Below are 20,416 nucleotides of genomic sequence, written 5' to 3' on the forward strand. Positions count from 1 at the left end.
ACTGGTCAAACAAGCGGAAAGCCCCCCACGACACCTGCACCCCACATTCCCCAGGACCCTGTGACCAGCTGTCCAACATGTGTGGAGAGGAAGCTGGCAGGGTGGCAGGGAGATGGTCCAGCCTGCCTGCTGTCGCCACCCGCTGGGTGGGAGGAGCCGCTGCCTCACCACCCGCCCAGCGCCGCCTGCCTTCTGGCACCTTCCACCCTCAGGGCCTCCTCCAGCCACTCCCTCCCCACCAGAGGTTTCCTGCAAATCTGAGGGTCTCCTCCTGCCGCGGCGGCCCGCCTCTGCCCCCTTCGCAGCCCAACACGCCCGAGTCCTTCACGCTCACCATCTCCACCCACAGTCTTCACGGGCGTGCGGGTTGCGACTGCGCCCCCCACGCACAGGCTGGCATCCCCGCCCCGTCCTCCCAATAGGCCTGGGACCAGCCCCCGCAGGCGCAGCCAGTTAGCACCACGTTGTTCTGGAGCGGATGGGCCTGGCCCTCGTCACCGGCATCCTGCAGGGGCCCAGCCCAGGGTCAGGCTCGCACGTGGACGGGTGACCACGGGTGGCTCCTCCCTGTGCTGGGGTTTCGTGCAGAGATGGCTCGCCCCGGGTTTCACCAAGGTTGCCGGGCACATACATTTGGGATGAGGAAGGAGGGGGGTGATCCCTCAGTTTTCTTTGCAAACTGTTAAACGACCTTTAAGGCTTGATAGGTAATATTGCCTATTCAGTGTTCGTGCACATTTTTTTCTAACTAGATTGAGAGTGGATTTAGTGAGTAATTTAAAGCCTGTCTTTTTTTTTTTTTTAAAAGTATATATTTATTGGGGCCTCCCTGGTGGCACAAGAGGTGAAGTCTCAGCACTAATAAGCTATTGGCAGCTATTGAGGCCTGAGTTCAATCCAGGCCAGGGAAATACCCACAGGGCGCAGCAGACCTCTCCTGTCTTCCCGCTGCTCCCCTCAGCAGTGGATTTCAGCAGATGCTCCCCACTCTGTCTCTGGGGATTCCTCTTAACCCCCCCCCCGCACCTCTGGCCCCAGTTCTTGTATGCATGAATAAATAAATCTTTTTTTAAGTATATATTTATTTTGCATAGAACAGGGGTGCAGGCCAGAAGTGTGGGAGAGGGGGTGAGAGCAGAACAAGCGGATCCGCTGAAATCCACTGCTGAGGGGAGCAGCGGGGAGACAGCAGAGGTCTGCTGCGCCATGTGGGTCAGCTTCTTGGCCAAGAGCGCACTCAGGCCGTGGTGGTGATGGCGCTGCGACTTAACCACTAGGCTACCAGGGAGGCCCCGAAGTCTGCCTTTTTAAAATTAAACTTAGGACAAATTATTACGCCTCAAGAGCTGAATTTTAGCATGAAAAAAGTGTGACCCCAGGCGACAGCCTGGGGCTTGTGGTTCCCCTGGCTCAGTCATGGCTGCTGTTCTCCCCGGGCCTCAGGGCCTGTCCGCGCCTGGACAGTGTGTTCTGGAGGCTTTTACCTTTCCTGGAACATGAGCAACGTGCTCCTGAATACGGACTACATGACTGTCATCTACCAAACTCTAGAGAGGGTTTAGTGCTTTTCAGAAACAAATGGCACTGCCCCATCAGTGAGTCCCGATTTTCCTGGAATACTGCAAACGCCAGCTCAGAAAACACTCTAATAGAAATGGGGACTTTTTTCTGTATTTAAAACACATTTTAACATGGAATCCTCTGCCAAGTTATGCAGTGTTAACTATGCTGCTCTGTGCATGGTAATTATTCAGTCACAGCCTTGCCTCAATTACACTTGAATTCTAATTCCAAAGCCGTTTGACTATATTTGAACTTAGAGCATTTTGCCAATTTTCAAGGTTAATTGCCGAGTGCACTAGAATGTTGCTCCCGACCCCCATTTGCCCTCAAATCACTGCAGCAGGCGAGGCTGGGCAGGCTCTCCCATCGGGCGCCCGCCTGGCCCACTTAGTGGAACAAGGGACCAGAAAACGGGGCCGCCCCACAGCTACGTGAGCAACCACCTGTCCCAACCCGTGAGGACGCTCTGGCTCGCCCAGGTCCGCAGAACCAAACAGGGGAAGAGGAGCGGGGAGGGCACTCGGGGCATGCAGGGCCCTTGGAGCTGGCGGGCGGACAGCAGGTCCTGAGCTTTGGCCTCCGGTCACCTACAAGGCTGCCCAGCGCAAGAATTCAGCTTTTTGGAATAAATACTTACTTTGTATTCAACAAGCAAAATTTCCAATAGATTGATTTCAAATTATTATTGTTATTATTTTAAAGATTTTATTTATTTGCACAGGGGAACAGGCCAGAGGCGCAGGAGGGTGAGAGGATTCACCAGAGACAGAGCGGGGAGCAGAACAGGCAGATGGACCGAAGACACTGCTGAGGGGAGCAGCGGGGAGACAGGAGAGGTCTGCCGTGCCATGTGGGAATCTCCCTGGCCGGCCGGGAATCGAACCCGCGCTGCAGAGGCTGTGAACAACTTCACAGCGCTGAGCTCAACCCACTGCGTCACAGTGGGAGACCCTGATTTCAAATTATTTATGAAATCTGCTTCCCCCAAACCTGGCGTGTGGACACGGAGCCTGCGCCTGCGAGCACTCTGCTGCCGCAGGGGCTGATCGGTCTCGCGGAGTCCTTGCTGACCGCTGCGGAAGGAAGATGGTGGGTCCAGGCAGACACAGAGTCCTGGGGGCTGGAGCTGGCTGTTCCCAGGCCGGGGCTCCCCGCGATGGGGCACTTTTTCCAGCTCCTTCCATCCCGTTCTTGACTCAGAAAGCATCGTCCCCACACCCACGAAGGAAGTCGTTCAGGGCGGCGGCCTCTGGGCTTTCGCTCCCACATGGGGCCTGCACCTTCCTGCGCACACTCCCAAGTGAGCTTGGGGGCTCCGCACGCGTGCAGCGGGCCTCCCACCCAGCCCTCCGCCCTGGCCCCAACCTGTTGTGCCGAATTCGCCCCACCCCAGCCCATCTAGCTCCTGGGCCCACACCCCTGCTCCCCTCCAGTCTCTGGCCTACACCCTGGGCCTTTACCCTGAGGGCTTGGCCCGAGAGAAGGACGTGCTGGGCCAGGCCCTTCCCCAGCTGGAGCCCTTGGGCAGGAGGCTGGGCCAGCCAGACCCGCCTGCTCCTCCCCACAAAGAAAGGGACGTCACTGTGCACGCCAGCGGCAGCCGTGGCTCCGGCAGTGTCGTCACCTGTCGCGGCTGAACATCTCCCGCTAGGTTCCCGGCCTGGAGGCGGGGGCTGCGGGAGCAGAGAAGCCCTGGCCCTCTGAGGCGCCAGGAGCCGCCTGGCTGTGGCCCCGTGCGCGCTACTCTGTTCAGTTCCCGCCACCTCCATCCCCACCCACGTCTCCTGCGCACGCCCCGGCTCTGAGGGAGACCCGCTCCGGGCGGCAGGGCTTCGGGCGCAGAACTAAGTGCAAACCAACGACTCACCTCACCCAAGCAGCTTTTTGGGGGAGGGGACAGGATGATGGAAGTACCCCAGAAATGCCGGGGTCGCTTCCTAAAAATGGGCCGACGTCGAGCACAAAGGCCTGCAGCTCCCCGACCCCCCTGCAGCGCCAGCAGGACCAGCCGGCCCGGGCGCCCCTTGCAAGGAAAACGAGCGTCCAGGCCAGGCTGTTCCTTGTCTTCTCTCGGGCTGCAAGGGGACAGGTGGGGGGCGGCCTGGGTTATGGGGTGTGGGGGCGAGGGCGGCGAGGAGGCCTCGGGCGGATGCATGGAGACCCGCGCGGAAGGCAGGAGCCGCCGGGCAGCCCCAGGTGAGGGGCGGCGGGAGGAGGAGAGCAGGTCCCCTGCGTCGCACCCCTGCCTCCCACAGCGCCCGGGCTGAGGCTGGAATGAAAAGCACCCAGGGGAGATCCGGTAAGAAGCGGCACTTCTCGCCTGGGCGGTTCCTTTGGGGTCTTACTGCAGGGTTGGGCTGCACAGACCCGCCGACTTGCCTAGCAGCTTCCCCGTCCGACTTTCTTTGATCCTATTCTTGGTTCTGGGCTCTCAGGCCTGCGGCCCGGCCGGGGCTGTTTCCAGGCCCTGCTGCTGCTCCGGCCTGTCGGCCGCGGCCGTTGGTCCGTCTGTGCCCGAGCTGCCGCGCCGCTGTCCCGCCCCCCGGTCTAGGCTGGAGCGCCGGCCGCCTCTGCCGTATTTTTCTTTATAATATACTCGAGAATCCAGAGCCATTTGTCCTGCTGCTCCTGTGTTCACGTTACTCCTGATGACTCTGATAATTATGTTTTCAAGTTCCATAAATAATCCTGTTGGGATTTTAATTGAAATTGTGTTGTCTCGATCAATTACCGGCGCCCAGCGAGGTCTACCCATTTAACTAGAAACGTCTCAAGCCCGCCTCCCCTTCTTCCCGGTGACGTTTACAGGCGGCTTACATTCCCGTGTTTTCTCTTGCATGTTTATCACTGACTTGAAACAAGTGCATTTTTTGCCACCTTTTTCAAATATCTATTCCTCTTGCTTTCTTTTCGTGTCATTTTATTCACGATAATTTGCATCGTGACAATCATTTTTATTAGGGGAAAAGGTCATATTCTCCGTTTCCTCGCAGAGCCTCCTTCCTGGAACATCAAGTGTTTAAAAAAGGACTCCGTCTGCGACCCACCGCCCGCCGTGCCGCGTTTCTCTCCGGACCCCTGCGCGCTGTCTGCTGCCGCCGTGCTCCCGCCAAGGCGCCGAGCGCATCAGAGGCCGGAGGGTAGGGATAGCTCTTCCCCAGCCGGCTTCCGTTTCCTCATGCTAAGGATGGACTCTGGTCTTTCTGTTTTTAAATTTTTAAAATAAGAACTGGGTATTTAATAATAAATGATGAAATTTAATTTAATCGTTTTCCAAATGATCCCTCTGTATGACCTGAGATGATCATATTGCTCTTAGGGACACCGTGAATCGGCAAGTTGACATAGTATTGAATTCTCCTGCATCAACTATTTATGTTTCTGGGAATAAATACTCCTAGTTTAATTCTGAGCCACCACGACATCGAATAGCACTACCTGAGTTAACAACAGAATCAGAGAGAAAAGTGGACACACCAACTAGTTGGAAATGAGTAACAACGAAAGTCCCATGTAATATTTTTCATCCCGCAGAATGAGGGTTCAGCAGCTCAAGCACAGCCTCAGCACCGGCCTCCAGACACCATTAGAAGGAGCAACGACACCTCCCTGCGGACGTTTCCGGGGCAGGAACTGGCAGCTGCATCGCCCTGAGCTGGGATCCCTGGCGTTGGTGGCTCCTGGGGGTCAGAGGCCCTGTTCTGAGCAGGGAGGTGGCCCTGGGCTCGCCTGGGTGACTGGGGCCAGGGTGCCAGCAGGGGCCCCGGCCTTGTTCAGTGTGCATGTTGAAGTCACACTACGCCCTGACTCCCGGCCCACAGAAACCGTGTGGTCACAGGCGGGTGTTGTTTGAAGGCACCGAGCTCGTGACAAGTTACAGAGCAGCAGGAGACGGGTCCCCGTCCTCATCCTGAACCAGGCCTCGCGCGGAGGGTGGGCCGGGAGACAACGGGAGGCCTGCAGGCCTGCAGCTGGCGCTGAGGCTCGTACCCAGACTTGGGAGGCGGTGTGGACAGAGGCCTGAGGAGCACTGGGCTTGGGTGTGTTTAGAAGGTGGGGGGCCTGGGGGGGGGGGCGCGGATTTCTGCCTGCCTGGACACTGGGTATACAGAAGGAAGCAGTGGGGGAAGAGGCTGAGTCTCCGGGTCTCCGGGGCTGGGACGCGCTGTGGGAGGCAGGGTGGGGGCAGGGGCGTGGGGCCTGGCCCTCTGGCTCCTGGGGTCCCCAGACGTGGGGCACATGGAGGGGAGCGGACCTCCCTCTAGGTCTGGTGTTTCCCAAAAATAGCAGAGACTCCTTCAAGTCGACGAGGGGCTTTCCAGCCCCAGGGGCTGGTGTCCCTGGTCGGAGGGCAAGCCCCTCTCCATGGGACGGCTGGCTTTTGCCTGGACACTGACGGCTTAGCCTGAGCAGCTCGTGCTCATCACTGAACATCCAAGCTCATTCCGGATAACCGGGTCTCGTAAGTGATGTGCCAAGAACCTCGGGGGCGAGGCGCCGGTCACCAAGCACCTCCGTGCTCCCAACTCACTGCTGTCCCAGTTCTTCCTCCCGGAAGGCTGGAGCTGGTTTTGTTACTGACTTTTCTGGATGGGGACGCTAAAGCTTAGCAAGTCGGAGTGGCCCCCAGGCAGGCCCAGAGCCTCTGGCGCTGGCCCAGGATCCCGCACTTGGCAGGAGGCTCATGGGCAGACCCAGCCGGGTGGCCAAGGAATCACACCACGGGCTTAGGTTCCAACTGCATCTGGAAGGCTGGACGTCTCATCAGTAAACTGCTCCATCGCTGTGGGGCCAGTTGGTTTCTCTCTCTGCAAAACGGTGCCGCTGGGCTGGGGCTACTGATGGAGTCATTTGAAGGTAAGTGCTGTGTGCCCTTCAGATAATTAACCTTTTTATTTTGAAAGGGGGGAGCCCCCAAACTAAACACCCACCGGCATCTGAGACTCCCATGCCCTTCTCCACCTTCGGAACCTCAGTCCAGTTGTCAGTATCACCAGTTTATTTTCATCCTGCGGGGTCAGCTCTTCCGCCTCCCCCACAGCCCCCAGGTAGCTGAGACTGTCCAGGGCGTGGCTTTGTCTTGCTGACAGAGGCAGCCGCGCTCAGTAGCCTCCTTCCACGTCGCTGCAAACGCAACCTCTCGCTTCCTCAGACCAAACAGCATCGTCCGGGAGAGACGCGGCGTGGTCCCAGGCCACTTCTAAAGCTTGGTGGGCAACAGAGCTACCTGGAGTTTCTAAAGTTCTGTTTGGTTCTAGAAACTGTGGTTTTCACGTGACCAGAGCTGATGGGGTGGGCGGGGGGAGCCTCAAACTCTCCTACTTGAAGAGGCTTGTGGAGAGAAACGCCCATGTCTTAAATCTCTCAGCGTATAGGAGGAGCAGAACATTTGGCAAAGTGAGGGCCTATTAAACATTTGTGCGTATTGTCAAAAGTTCTCGCACAAACGTGAAAATGACCAGCTCTGGACCGCGGAGTGACTCAGAAAGCTGCACTCCCGGGATGATGGATTCTCCCCCGAGGCCGGGCGAGCTTCCCCGGGTCCCCCCATCTCAGATGCCCGGGACGGCGGAGATTTATCTGTGTTTCGTCAAGTATGAAAAATACACGGACGGAGGGGCTTCCGGTCGGCCCCCACCCCACGTCGTCCAGCCACCTCCATTAATGTCAGCAGGCTCATAAATCTCCCCCGTGTTCTAAAGAAAGCAGCTGCCCGCTGCACAGAAGCCACCGAGAGTGTCACTTGCTGCCTATAAATTCACTTACACTCAGTAAAGGCGATTGGCCGCACATGGGCTCAATTACCCGGCCCTGCTGGGGAGACCCGGGCGTCGCCGCTTCTGGAGTCGGGGGGAGGCCGGGCTGTGTCCCCGCGGCACACGCGGCCCCCGGGCTGTGCGCTGACGCTCCCGCTTGTCGCTGCGACGTCGGAACAGGGAACGCTCGAGCCCGAGGCCGCCTCCTGGGTTTGAAAGTATTTTCTTGGATCCTGACCCCAGCTGACCTCCTCGCCTGACCCCCGCCGTCCACTTTCATTTTATGAAAAGGAGCGACCGGCCCCTGATTGCGCGGGCTGTTCTGCATTTGGTTACTCTGCTGCTGAGAAACAGATGCCTCACTTTCCTCTTTCTGTCTTAAATATTTACATGTCTAGAGAAAGTGATACCCAGGCATGGGCAGACCTCAGGAAGAATGATTTCCCCGAACAGTCTGCATCCGTTTCTGTTCACAGACCATAGTTCAAAGCCCAGAGATCGTTCATCCATCAACTTGTCCTCATCGAGAGGGGGAGGCGAACCCGGACGGCTGACTTGAAAGTCTTCTCAGAAGGAAAGCGTAGGTCAGCAAAATGTTCGGATATGTGTGTCGTAAACTCACTTCTTATATGCTTCGTTCAAAGACAATCTTTTATAAACAGCCACAGGGCAGATTCCAGAGAAGGCTGTTGGGGCACAAGTGAATTCTGGAGTCCCTCACCTCGGGCGCGCGCAGGCACAAGGCCAGGAGACGCAGGGCACACACGCACCAACAGAGGACGGTGTGTGCCCTGGAGCCTAGAGCTGGCAGGCTCTGCCCCCGGGACAGCCTGTCCTCTGGCGAGGCGCGTCAGCACTGCGAGGAGACGCCCCAAAGTTGTTCTGCCTTCCGGGATCAGGAGGCTGGGGGGCTTTCGCACTCGAGAATAGTGCCCATTGGTGTTATTTGGGGTGTGCGTTCTGCCTCTCTGTAGGGCGTCCCCTCTGCTCCCTGCTTCCCTGGCGGGTGTTGCTGCTGGCGTCTCAAAGCACCTCCCAGGACCAGGAGCATCCCAGCGCCCGGCGCCTGGTCCAGGCTGAAGCTCTCCACACCCAAAGCAACAGCAACAGAGGCCAAGGCTGGCAAGTGGGACTATGCCCAACTAAGAGCCCTGCACAGAGGGGAGTGCCCAGCGAGACAGTCTCCGGATGGAAGAAAGTATCTGCAGGCCACACGGCCAGGCGGCTGGCGTCTGAGACACAGGAGGGCGGGCCACAGCGCAACAAGAAACAACACAGGCAGGACATGCACGGACACTTCTGGAAAGAAGACCCAGACAGGTGTGTGCCTCAGCCCTCCTGAGACGGCTGTCTCGGGGAGGGCGGCCAGGCCGGGGAGGGTGCAGAGGAGGTGGCGGGAGTGTGGACTCCTTCAATCGTTATGGAAAACATAAATGTTAAAAACAGACCCACCACGTGATCCAGCCATCCACTCTGGGCACGGAACCAAAGACATGTCTCGTGGTGTCATACGCGCTGTGAAATCACAGCAGGCGTGTGGGCTGGTTTCTGCCGCTCCTGGCACAGGGTACCCAGGACGATGGTTGTTTCCTAAATGACAAAAGCAGCAGGAGCGTCCTGGGCTTTAACAGTTGGACTCTGACCCGGCTCCTGACAAGGGGACTCAATGGCCCGGGTTAAGGCTGTGTCTTTTGTCCTAATGAGGTGACTGGATGGGGACTGGTCACCCAGGCATGATTAGGAGCGCGGAGCTTTCAGCCCATCTCCTCCCGTCCAGCGAGGGGAGGAACGTGGACATCTAGCAAATGACTGATCATGCCTACGTGAGGAGTCTGCTACGGAGCAGGGCCTGAGATCCGTGGGCTGGAGCGTGGCGCCAGAGGGCTGGGGTGGCCAGGGCGGGAGCTCCGACCCTCCCCCCTCCATTGTCTGGCCCATCTCTTCCATCTGGAGGTTCACCAGTGTCCTCCATCACATCCTTTTATACGAAACTAGAAAATGAAAGAGGTTCTGGGAGTCCCACGGTACTACCTTAGCAGAGTACCGAACGCAAGAGAGGGGTTGCAGGGACCCCATCAACAGCCGATGTGTCAAGCACAGGTGACGACCTGGGATTTGCAGTTGGCATTTGACGTGGGGAGGCAGCCTTGGGGATCCGATGCTAACTCCAGGCATTGTCAGAGCTGCACTGAATTAGAGGACCCCACCTGGTGTGAAGGAGAATGCTGGATGCGTGGAAAACCTGCACGGGTGTCAGAGTGAAGTGGTGGTGGGGGGCATGAGTCACAGCGATATGCCCACGGGAGGAAGTGAGCGTCCCCACAACAGCCACGTTCACTACACATGAAAGCCAAGACATGGGAACCCCCAAATGTGCACTGACAGAGAGGTGGGGAAAAAACGTGCACACAACGTGCACACACACACACAATGGAATATTATACAGCTTCACAAAGGAAGGGCATTCTGACATGAGCTGTAACTTGGATGAATCGTGAAGACATTATGCTGAATAAGCCGGTTATAAGAGGATGATGTCGATGAGGGAGTGGATAAAGAAAATGGGGCATAAACATATAGTTAAATACTCTTCAGTCACGAAGGGGAAAGAAATCCCGCCATTGCAACAAGACGGAGGAGGCTGGAGAACATTATGCTAAGTGAAGTGGTCAGAGCAGGAGGACAAGCACTCCATTTACGTGACACGTTCACGTAAGGAATCTGAGAGTCAAGCTCACAGAAGCAGCGGGTAGAATGGCGGTGGCTGGGCCAGGAGGGGGGCACTGAGGAGGGATTAGGCACAGAGTTTCATTCCACAAGAGGAGTCAGCCCTGCCGTCCGCGGCACCGAGGCCAAAGCGAACACTATCTTGTGTGCGCAACACACACCATCTTGTGTGTGAGAGGGATGAACCTAAGCCAAGCATTCACATCACACACAAATTAATACATCAACAAAAAGGGGATTAAATTAAGAAATGCAGACTCTCAGAGACCACCCAAGACCTGCCGAGTCAGAATTTGTGGGCGGAGAGCCCAGAAATCTGCATTTTAACAAGTTTCCCAGGTCTGTTTGATGCATGCTCCAGGTTGGAGGCTCACACCAGAAGACAACATGACTGCTCCGTCCCCCTCCAACCTCCCCAAAGACTGACCGTGCAGAGGACCAGCCGCAGAGGCACAAAGGAGGCTGCACAGCATAGTCCGGGAATCTGCTCACTGTATTTGCCAAAGAGCCTCAGGGCCTGTCAGTCAACATGACTGGACGCCGGATAAGCCAAGGCAGCCTGTAGCTGCTGGTGTCTTAATTTGATTTACTGTGACGACCGACATCAAAACAAGCGATTTCACGCCTGCTGTGCACCTGTCCCGGGCCCGGTGGAGATGCCTGGACCTTGGTTCTCATCCACCTCTTCAGATGTCCCGCATTCAACTCATCTATTTTCCACCAAAGCCAACGGCAGGAAAAGGTTATTCTCGCGTGAGCAGCCTGCTTATGTGCTCACAGCTCCTCTGGAAATATGATTACACAAGGAATTCCAAATAATGAGGCCCTCACGCAGCCGCCGGTGCACGACGGCCCTCTGCCCACTGTCCTTCTGAAACTTCCTTTTCATTCTGAAAGGGAGTCACAGCCCACGCTGGAAGCGTGGAATAGAAAGGGAAAGAAGAAAGACAGCCATGATCCCACCGCCCAGAAGGTCTCTACTGTGAACATTCTAGCGCTTTCTCTCTGATGGCCTTCAAAGTTCTGGGAGAGAGCAGTTCTGAACCTTCCCTTGAGAATGGATTCCCTTTCACACAAAGCTCATGTTTCAAAGCGACTTTACTCACCAGGGTTTTGAGTTTGGCCAGTAACGACCCAAGTTTTTGGCCGATTACCGGACTCGCGGCGTCCACGTTGCCGTCTGTAAGGGAATTGGAACAAGCATCTCTCTCACCTCAGCTTCTCCCTCGCCCCGTCCGCCTGCACAGGACCCTACCACGCTCTGCTGGAGGATCCAGGGGCGCAGAGGGGGCACCTGGTGGGGAGGAAGGTGCTGGTCTCCCGTGGCAGTGACGGACCTGGGGCAACGTCCTTTCCTACAAACTAGCCCAGCACGTCTGCTCAGGAGCCAGGCCGGGTGCCGGGCGGGAAGCAGAGAGCTGAGGCCGGATCCAGCCTGGGCTCGGGAGCTGCCGTGCCGAGGCCACGGCCCTTCTGAGCCTCCTCGGGTCTACAAGTGCCCGGGGACTTGTCACGGCAGCCTTAGGAAACGAACACGAGCTGACGCCTGAAGTGCGGCCCCTGCACGGAGAAGGGCCGTCGACGCCGGGCTCTACTGTTATGCTGCGGTTACTGCCAGCGCTGCTGCTGCTGCTACTGATGCAATCCGAAAATGCCAGTCATCGCGGTGGCTGCAGGGAGGCCAGGGCTGAGCAAAAGGCGAAGGCCTCCATCAGCACTGACTTGGCTGCAGCAGAGCTGAGGTAAAGGCAGCGGTGGAGGCTGGAGCTGGCCGGGGAGCAGCCGAGCGCCCACCAGCTGAAGTCAGGTTTCCAGGATTGCAGCCTTTGTCAAAAATGGCCACTGCCAGCAGCGAGCCTCTGCAGGGGGCCACAGCCACTGCACCACGGAGCCAGAGGGCCCTGGGCCGGAGAGTGCATGAGCCTGGGGCACGCACCGAGGAGGCCCACGGGAGACCCTTGCTGGGTCTGAGGCCTCCCTGTGCTCCACGGGATGGGGAGGGGGTGTGACGGGGACAGGCCTTTGCCGTGTCTCCCTGATGACCCGACAAAATCCAAGATAATCAACAGGAAGAGATCGGCACAACCCAGCTTGCCGCAAAGGGGCAAATTCTGTGAGGGCGGGCAGCCCCATCGGAGGGCGGGCCGGGGGCGGCGCTCCCCACACAGGAGACTGTCCACAAAACCAGACCCTCGACGAGGAGCCTATTTGCACCATCTCACTCTGCCCCACAATAGCCGTGGGCAGCAGGCATGTTACGCCCTTTCCTGGATGGCCATTGCGGGGAGCAGGGGGTGACGGCAGTGACACCGGGCACGGGGCCAGCGGGATGCAGCCAGAGAGGACAGGGCGCTGGCCCCGTGACCGCTCACCTCTCTCCTGCTTCTCGTTCTCCCTTCCTCGCCCTTCTTCTCTCCTCTCTCCCCTTTAGGCCAGTTAAAAAATCAGAGGCGTGGGCCTCCCTGGGGGCGCAAGGTTAAGTCTCAGACTATGAAGCTACCCGCAGCCACAGCAGCATGAGCTGGATCCATCCCAGCCAGGGAGCTACCCACATGGCGCAGCAGACCTGACTCGCCCGCTGCTCCCCTCAGCAGTGTACTTCGGTCAATCTGCCTGTTCTGCTCCCCGCTCACTCTGTCTCTGGTGGATCCTCTCACCCCCCGCACCTCTGGCCTGGACCCCAGCTCTTGTGTGCATAAATATATAAATCTTCAAAAAAAAAAACAATAAAAGGCAACTGATAAACTGGGAAGTCGTTATTACAATCACATCAAAACACCTCCAGCGTCGGCTTTACATGCGTCGCTGTACTCCAGAGCTCACTTAAAAGAAAAAGACAGGGAAGGAGATAAGGACAGGAAAAGTTCACTGGAATTCCACTGACCAAAACCCACAAGATGCTTCAAACCGCCTCCTTCTGCGAATAAAATCAGCGGAAATGAGATTACCAAGGCGGCGTTTTTCTCTCATCAGCTTGACAAGCGACTGCAGAGATGATGATGAACTCACAGGCGGAGCTTGCGAGCCGCCGATGGCCGCGCCATCCCTGGGGACCCCTGGGGGACTAGCTCAAGGACACGAGAAAATCCAATGTTAAGTTTTCGAAACTTGAAACGAAAGGACGCATAAAGTCGTAACTAAAAGACGCACCTGAGGGAGAAAGGCCGGCGGGGAGTTAGCAGAAGGCCGCACCGCAGCCGGCTCTGCTCGGCCCAAAGCCGACTTGGGTTTCGTTTAAACTCCTCTCTGTTTGGGGAGCTTCTACACTGAGCGTGTGTTACTCCACACTTTAGAAAAATACTTCCTTAAATGAGCTTATAAATTGACTTAGAAGCCCGACAACCCCTCTGGCAACTCTAAGAGCCGAGGAAAGTTGCCGGGGGTGGGGTGGGGGGGACGAGCCGAGCTCCGGGGTTCCTGGGGCGCCCGAGCAGCGTGTGTCCCGCCGGCGCGTCCGGGGACTGTGCCGCTCGCGTTTCCAACGTCAGTGTTTGCTTTTTGTTTGTCTTTGATTTAAAAAAGCAAGGAAAGGACTTTTACCAGCCAGACTGGTAGATGTGATCCAATACAGGAAGGCTGGGCCCCGACCGCACGTTCCTTCAGAGAGGGCGTCCGGCCATCTCCGCGGTCACACAGAAGGCCCGAGGGAGCTGCTCCCCGCTGGCCCGTGGGGTCACGGGACAAGTGCCCGCTAGGGGTGGTCTGCGAGGGGCTCCCCGGGACACGGGAGGGCGGCTCCTGGGCACCAGTGAGGGCGGGAGAAAGGGTGCTTGTCCCAGAACCCCGGGCCCTCCCCGTACAGAGACTGGGGCCCCTCGTCTGACCACAGGATGGTCCCTGAGGGTGCCACACAGGGGCTGCCTGAGCCGACTCTTTGAAGTTAGGATGTGCTAAAGAAACCCGAAATGTTTATTTTGGATTATTCCAGATGGATTGCTCATTTTTCTCCTAGCATATATTTTAACAGGCTTTTTAGTATAAACGTAGTTCTTGCTAGAAAAAAGACTTCTAATGTGTAGAGGAATAAAACATAACACCTGCCTCCACTGCTCTTGCCCCGGGGTGGCCATGCTAACAGTGTCTTGTGGACACTTCAGAAAGGTCCCCTGCACCTGCAAACGTGTGTCTCAGGGGTGCGTGCGTGCGTGTGTGCACAATAGGCTCTCAATTTGATTTTGTCTCCTAATGAAATACTGGATTGGAATCATGTAAAGAATCATCCCACTTACAGAAGCCAGAGCTCGCACACCTACTCTCTGAAGTCCCGGGAGAGGGCAGGAAAGGCCCAGCCAGCCGTGGGGCGCACGGACGCAGGCAGCGTCACCCTCCTCAACCACAGAAGTGAAGCTTATAACAAGAAACCGATTTCATCTGAACCCAGTTCTCCTGGACAGTGATTTCTGCAGAAATTTCCGTGATTGCACAGAATCACCTCAAGTCTCTCTCCTTTAGACACAACATGACCTGGGCAAGAGTGAAATCGCTGGCAGGTGGGCACCCAAGGGAGGAGTCACACCTGCTCTGAGGGCTTCTGCAGGTGCAGGTCTCGCCCTGGAGTCACAGGCACCTGCAGGCGCCCAGGTCTGGTGCTCCTGGGAGGAGGCTGCCGGGGGAGGGGAGGGGGTGCCCAGGAGGCTTCAGGGAGGGGACAGGGAGGAAATGGGGGGCATCAGGAGGGAAGCGGGAGCTGGCGATGGGGAGCTCGGGGATGGAAAAGAAAGCAGGTGAGTGGGGGCACCACCCTCCAGGGCCTGACAAGTGTTGAGATCTGGCAGAACCCTGCAGCCAAACCTGGGCGGGGCGTGTCTTCCTGTGTGGGCAGCTTGGAGGGATGGAGAGGGTTGGCCCTGCTGGATGAGGGTCTGAGACTGTCCACCTTCCCTGAGACCTGGGCCTGGTGTCACCTGTGCTCCTGAGCGGCCCCCACAGAACCAGTACCCAGGGGGCTGTGCTCAGAAGCCAGAGATCTGAAGGGGGGTACCCAGCAGTTGGGGGCACAGAGACCAGCCCACCCGGGGGACCCGACACACATGAGCCCAGACACTGTCCACGAGCCCCACTTCTGCTGTCGGGGGTAGGGGGGTGGGGGAGATCTGTGGCTTCCCTTTGCAAGGAGGTGGGATACAGGCAGAAAGTGGGGGCAGCCTTCTCCATAAGATCACATGAAAATTTCTCTTTCATTTAAAATATTTTATTTGCTACTCTAATAAAATCCCTAATAAAATATAAAAAGTTCACAAATGTAATGAATTTTGAATCTTAAAAATTCATCAGTATTTTAAATTTGTATTTATATAATAAAGAACGAGGTCCCCCAGTCAAAAGCATGTAATTGCTTTAGCAAACTTTCATAAAGAAATCTTGTTATAAAATCTAATTATGATTGGAGGAATATTACATTAGCATCCCATGCAAAGTTAACACAAAATCATTTAGTTTTCTAAATCGTTGTAAATGCACTTGATACCTATGAGATAGCTGTTGCTGCATAGCAAGTTACCCCAAAACTTAGTGATTAAAAAATACACATTCATGACATTGCTGAATGTGGGAAGGGAGCCAGGAGTGGTGCCCTGCCTTCCGCTGCCTCCAGGGGCGGCCAGGGCTGCATCTTATCTGAAAGCTCACCTGGGGGGACCCCACTCCCAAGTTCATGTGTGTGGTTGTGGGAGGGCTTGTCTCTTATGGGCCTCTGCACAAGGCAGCTGATTTCTGTCATAAACAGTGAGGGGGAGATCCAGTGGGGATGAGGGAGGCTGGCAAGATGGCGGGACACCCCAGCTTCCCACCAGATTCTCTTCTTTGGAAGTGGAGCTCTCACACTCAGGGGAGGGCCATAGATTGCCCACCTCAGGAATATACATGCTTTGATGTAATTTTTTGAGAGGAAGTTTCATTTTCTATCACTGCAAGTTCAATTCTCCGGTCCTGAAGAGCTAAGCAGTCTTGTCCACGCACTCTGTGAGTCCACAGCCCACAGCTGTGGTACTGCACAGGGTCCAGGCCCGGCCCTCGGCTCCTCGGACACCGTCACCAATCCTCCCTCTTCCCCTCTCAGGAAAAAAATAAGTCACACACTCTTCTCCTGATCACGTTCCTTACAAGGGGACACATTCTGTGTGCAAACTTGCACTGTGTTCCACATGTGTTTGCGCTGTGTGCTTCAAAACCATCTTTTATAACAACCTTGAAGTCATTCAATATTTACTTTAGGAGTATTAAAACAGACCCTTAATACAGGCAGTTGTGGCTTTGTCCACCCTGCACTTCAGGGACTCCCGGGGGCCAAGGTGTCAGCTTCCAGAGCTGCCTCAGAGGACTGTGACCGCAGTTGGGGGTCTCCAACCTCTAGCAAGCAGAGAAGCCAGCCAAGCCCACCAGCGAGGGGAGCATGAGCTGCTGGGGGCCTCTTGGTTTCCGGACAGACCTGCCCTGGACCCCAGCATCGGGTCATCTCAGAAGCACTATAGAGACTGTATCTATTTTCAAATACCAGGACAAAAAGCAACTTCATTTTAAAAAGAATTAGCTCCTGAACTCTTGGCCTTAACATTTCACTTTTCTAAAATGAAGCCAGAAACCGCACGAGCCTATAGCAACATGCTTCGGTGCTTAAAATCATACAGGACCGCGCCCACGGTGGGGACAGGGCGTGCTGCCGCGCGGCTCCGCTCACCTGCATTCGATGAACCAGTGCCGGATCTGTTCCTGCAGGTTCTCCTTGATGTCTGCACCTTCTACTAATTTCAGGTTGTCCTTGATCGTGACCAGCGCTTCTCTATAGCTCTCTTCATGCTTCATCTGCACCTGGTTCCGCAGGTAGGCCACCTTCTCAGCCTGCATCACTGTGGCACTGACTTCTTTAAACAGAGGCGGGGGACTCTGAAAACAGAAGCACAGAGGTTTGAGATCATAAGGTTACTGCTGTGGTGGGGAACACGAGCCACTCGTGAAGTACGTCAGGCCCTTCAGTGATGTCTCGCCGAAGACCCAAGAGCAATATACACAGAACAAAAACCAGATCTGGCAGGAAAAGGTGAAGTGACGTGCCGCCAGGCACAGGAGAGATGGGGCGTCAATTGGAATGCCTCTGAATAGAAGATGCATCTCTTCCCCCCGATTCTTAATTTCTCCAGTTACTTATTTATATCAGGTGGACTCACAGATGCACTTTGCATATTGGGTTATGCTCCAATCCTACTTGGTCTTGTTCAAGCCGTCCGGCTGCGGGAGCTCTCCCGGTCGCCTGGCTGTCTGTGGCGCTGAGCTTCCCCCATCGGGTTGTGTATGTGAGTGTGTGCGTATCGCTGTGTTTGCATTGCATGTGCATGATGTTAGAGCTTCCAAAGATTGCCCCCTCGGCTGCCACACATCCCCCCATCCAAGAAAACAATGGCGGGGAAAGGTCAGTCTCTCCAATAAACACTGTCAGGACAGCTGGACGTCTGCGTGCAGAGGAGGACTCTGGACTCCGGCTTCACACCACATACAAACATCAGCCCAAAAATGGAGGAAAGACTTAACTCCTTGACCTGATTCCATGAAACTACTAGAAGAAAACAGAGGGAAAAACTTGCCGTCGGGGAGCATAGGAAATACACGTATGACAGACAAGGGGAGAACATCAAACTAAAACAGCTTTTGTAGAGCAAAGAGCCATCCTGGTGGGCACGGATGCCCGACGAGCAGGGACGAGAGTCTCCTGGTGACGTAGTGCGCATCCGAGGGAGATTAGGAGCTCCCACAACTCGACCGTGATTTAAAAAATGGGTAAAGGACCTGAATTGACTTTTTTTTCCAAAAGGCACCTGTGACCACCAGGTCAATGATAAGGGGCTTCCCGACACTCATCAGAGAAACGCGGATCCGCGCCAGGACGCGCCCCTCTCAGGGAGCCGCCAGCACCCGAAGTGAAAAGGTAGGGGTAGGCCAGGACGTGGAGAGAAGGGAAAGTTGACGGAAAGAGCGTGAAAGTTCTTCAAAAAATCGGAGCTGGGAGGAGCAGCACCCCCTGCTGGCTGCTCACCTTGAGGAGCCAGAACCGGGGTCTCAGAAGACAGCGCCGCCTGATGTTGGCTGCCACCCTCTTCACGACAGCCAAGGTGTGGGTGACCTCAAGGCCAAAGAGCATCTCAAACCTGAAACCCGTCTTCTTTCCTTAGAAGGAAGGTTCCTGTTCCTCCACCTCCTTCCTCACGCCCCTCCGGCCCTGTTCTCCGGCGGCTCCTGCGCTGTCTTTACACGCGCCCCTCAGCCACCCCCGTGGCATTTTACTGCTTTCTGGGATGTTTTCTTAACTTTATCTTTCCACTGAATGAATTTTTTAAGTTTCTACTATTCTATTTTCCCTTCCCGTAGCTCTTCCTTGTTCTTTGGTTCTCCCCTTTCACGCTCTGATTTCGGGACTCGATCATCCTTTATTTCCCCAAGGTTATGACTTCTGGGATTTTGATTTTCACGTTTTATCTTCCCCTCTGGCTGATTTTCTCTTCCAGTTTCTTTTCTTCTGGCTGGTGTCCTGCCTGCCCTGGCACCCGCTGACACTTTGCAGTCAGCTCACCCAGGACGCTGTTTAGGGCTGCGTAAGGGGTTGTTGATGGGGGGACAGAGTGACTTTATTGGGGTGTCTGAAATGTCAGGATCTGGATACTGGTCAGCTCATGCAGCTAGAAATCCTGCCCCCCCTTCTGGCAGAGGTGTAAGCGTGGTCCCCTGGGGGGTGGGGGCCAGCAGAGGGAGCGCTCTTGGCCTCCCTGCTGAACAGACTTTCTCTGAAAAGCCCCTTTCAGCACGGATCTCACCTCACCCCGACGCTGCAGAGAGACCGGGATACACGTGTGCATTTACCCTGCAGAGTTGACCAGGACTTCCTGACACAATGCCTTAGTTCCTTTGTTTTGAATTTTGGGGATTAATATGTTTTAAATATCTTGTCAACTGCATCTAACTGGATTAAAAAAGACTTAATTATTGAAAAGAGGAACTTATTCATTTCTATGGATAAACGATTTGGAGCTAATCCGGTCATCTAAAGTTTTCTAACACATTTTCTTGCTTTACTTTTCCTACCTTTTGTTGGGTTTATGGACTTAGCTTTGTTTATTCTTGTCATAATCTTGTTTTTAATCTTCTGCCAGTTATACCTAAATTTCAACATGTTCATTAACACCTGTTTTTTGATCTCTGCCTAGAACCCGTCAGTATCTACAGTTTCATTAAACAAGTCTCAGATTCCTGTCTGTGTTCACTTTTCTTCCTCCAACTTTTCATTCTAAAATATTAGAATGTGATTAAATTTTTTTAAATTGGCAACTATTTAAATTTAATCTTAAATCATTCTGATTTTTCTGTTTCCTGTCCTTCCTTCTTGTATTCAGTTTTCATTTTGCTGCAGCGTGTCCTTGAGTACAACTTCAGAATGGATGTGTGCAGACATGAATTTTCAAAGTACTTGTATTTCTAAGATATCTTCATGTGGTCTTTCCCACACGACTGGCAGTTCGGTGGCCCTGGAGGATACTTTTTTGCACAGAAGCTGTTTTTCCTCCTGAAAGCTCTATGTTCTTTATACTCAGAGATTTGAAAGTTCAGGAAAATGTGTCCAGTTCTGGGCGTTTCTTCATTCATCACATCCGCCATTTGGCGGGTCTGTTCAATATGAAAAAAGTCTTCAACTCCAAACATTTTCCGTCTATTATTTCTTTTCCCCATATTTCTCTGCAATATATATTAGCTAAAGGCCAGACCATCCGACTGATTTTTTTTTTTTTGTAACACTGAACTTTTGTATTTTCCAATTCCCCTTTATCACTTTGCACTGTTACAGATAAATATTTTTTAAGATTTATTTATTTTTATTCAAGAGCTGGAGTACAGGCCGGAGGCACGGGAAGGTGAGAAGATCCACCAGAGACAGAGTGGGGAGCAGAACAGGCAGGTCTACTGAAACCCACTGCTGAGGGGAGCAGCGGCGAGACAGGCGAGGTCTGCTGCTCCTTGTGGGAATCCCGCGGGCGGGCTGGGAGTGAACCGGCGCTGCAGAGGCTGTGGACAGCTTCACAGCGCTGCCCCCGCTGGGCCAACAGCGAGGCCACATAGTACAGATGTTTTTAACTTTATATTCCATAACTTATGTGGCTTTCAATTATGTCCATTTATTACTTGATTTCTAGTTTAGGGAGATTATCATTGTTTCACCTCGGGGGCACACTTTATATTCCCAGGATTTTTTCTAACTTTATTTGCTTCTTTCTTGTTTTCAGTTGTCCTTTATTTGGGGGAAAATTTTTCAGATGCAACATGCAACATATCTTCAAGTATACAGGGATTTTTTTTTTTTAAAGCTTTTGTTTTCCCTTTCAATGCTCTGG

At 54.6% G+C, this 20,416-nt stretch overlaps 1 protein-coding gene across 1 annotated transcript in view; it reads right to left on the reverse strand.

Moving 5' to 3' along the window:
• The window catches only part of IQCA1 (IQ motif containing with AAA domain 1), a 112,141-nt gene that overhangs the window by 61,497 nt on the left and 30,228 nt on the right, over positions 1–20,416 (reverse strand). Inside the window, exon 6 of the mRNA XM_054700178.1 lies at positions 16,723–16,928. Within this exon, the coding sequence (XP_054556153.1) occupies positions 16,723–16,928 (206 nt within the window). The remainder of the gene's footprint in view (positions 1–16,722; positions 16,929–20,416) is intronic.

This window comes from Talpa occidentalis, unplaced genomic scaffold (assembly GCF_014898055.3).
Source record: "Talpa occidentalis isolate TD23 unplaced genomic scaffold, MPIMG_talOcc4v2.1 talOcc4.3, whole genome shotgun sequence".
NCBI classification, from domain to species: Eukaryota; Metazoa; Chordata; class Mammalia; order Eulipotyphla; family Talpidae; genus Talpa; species Talpa occidentalis.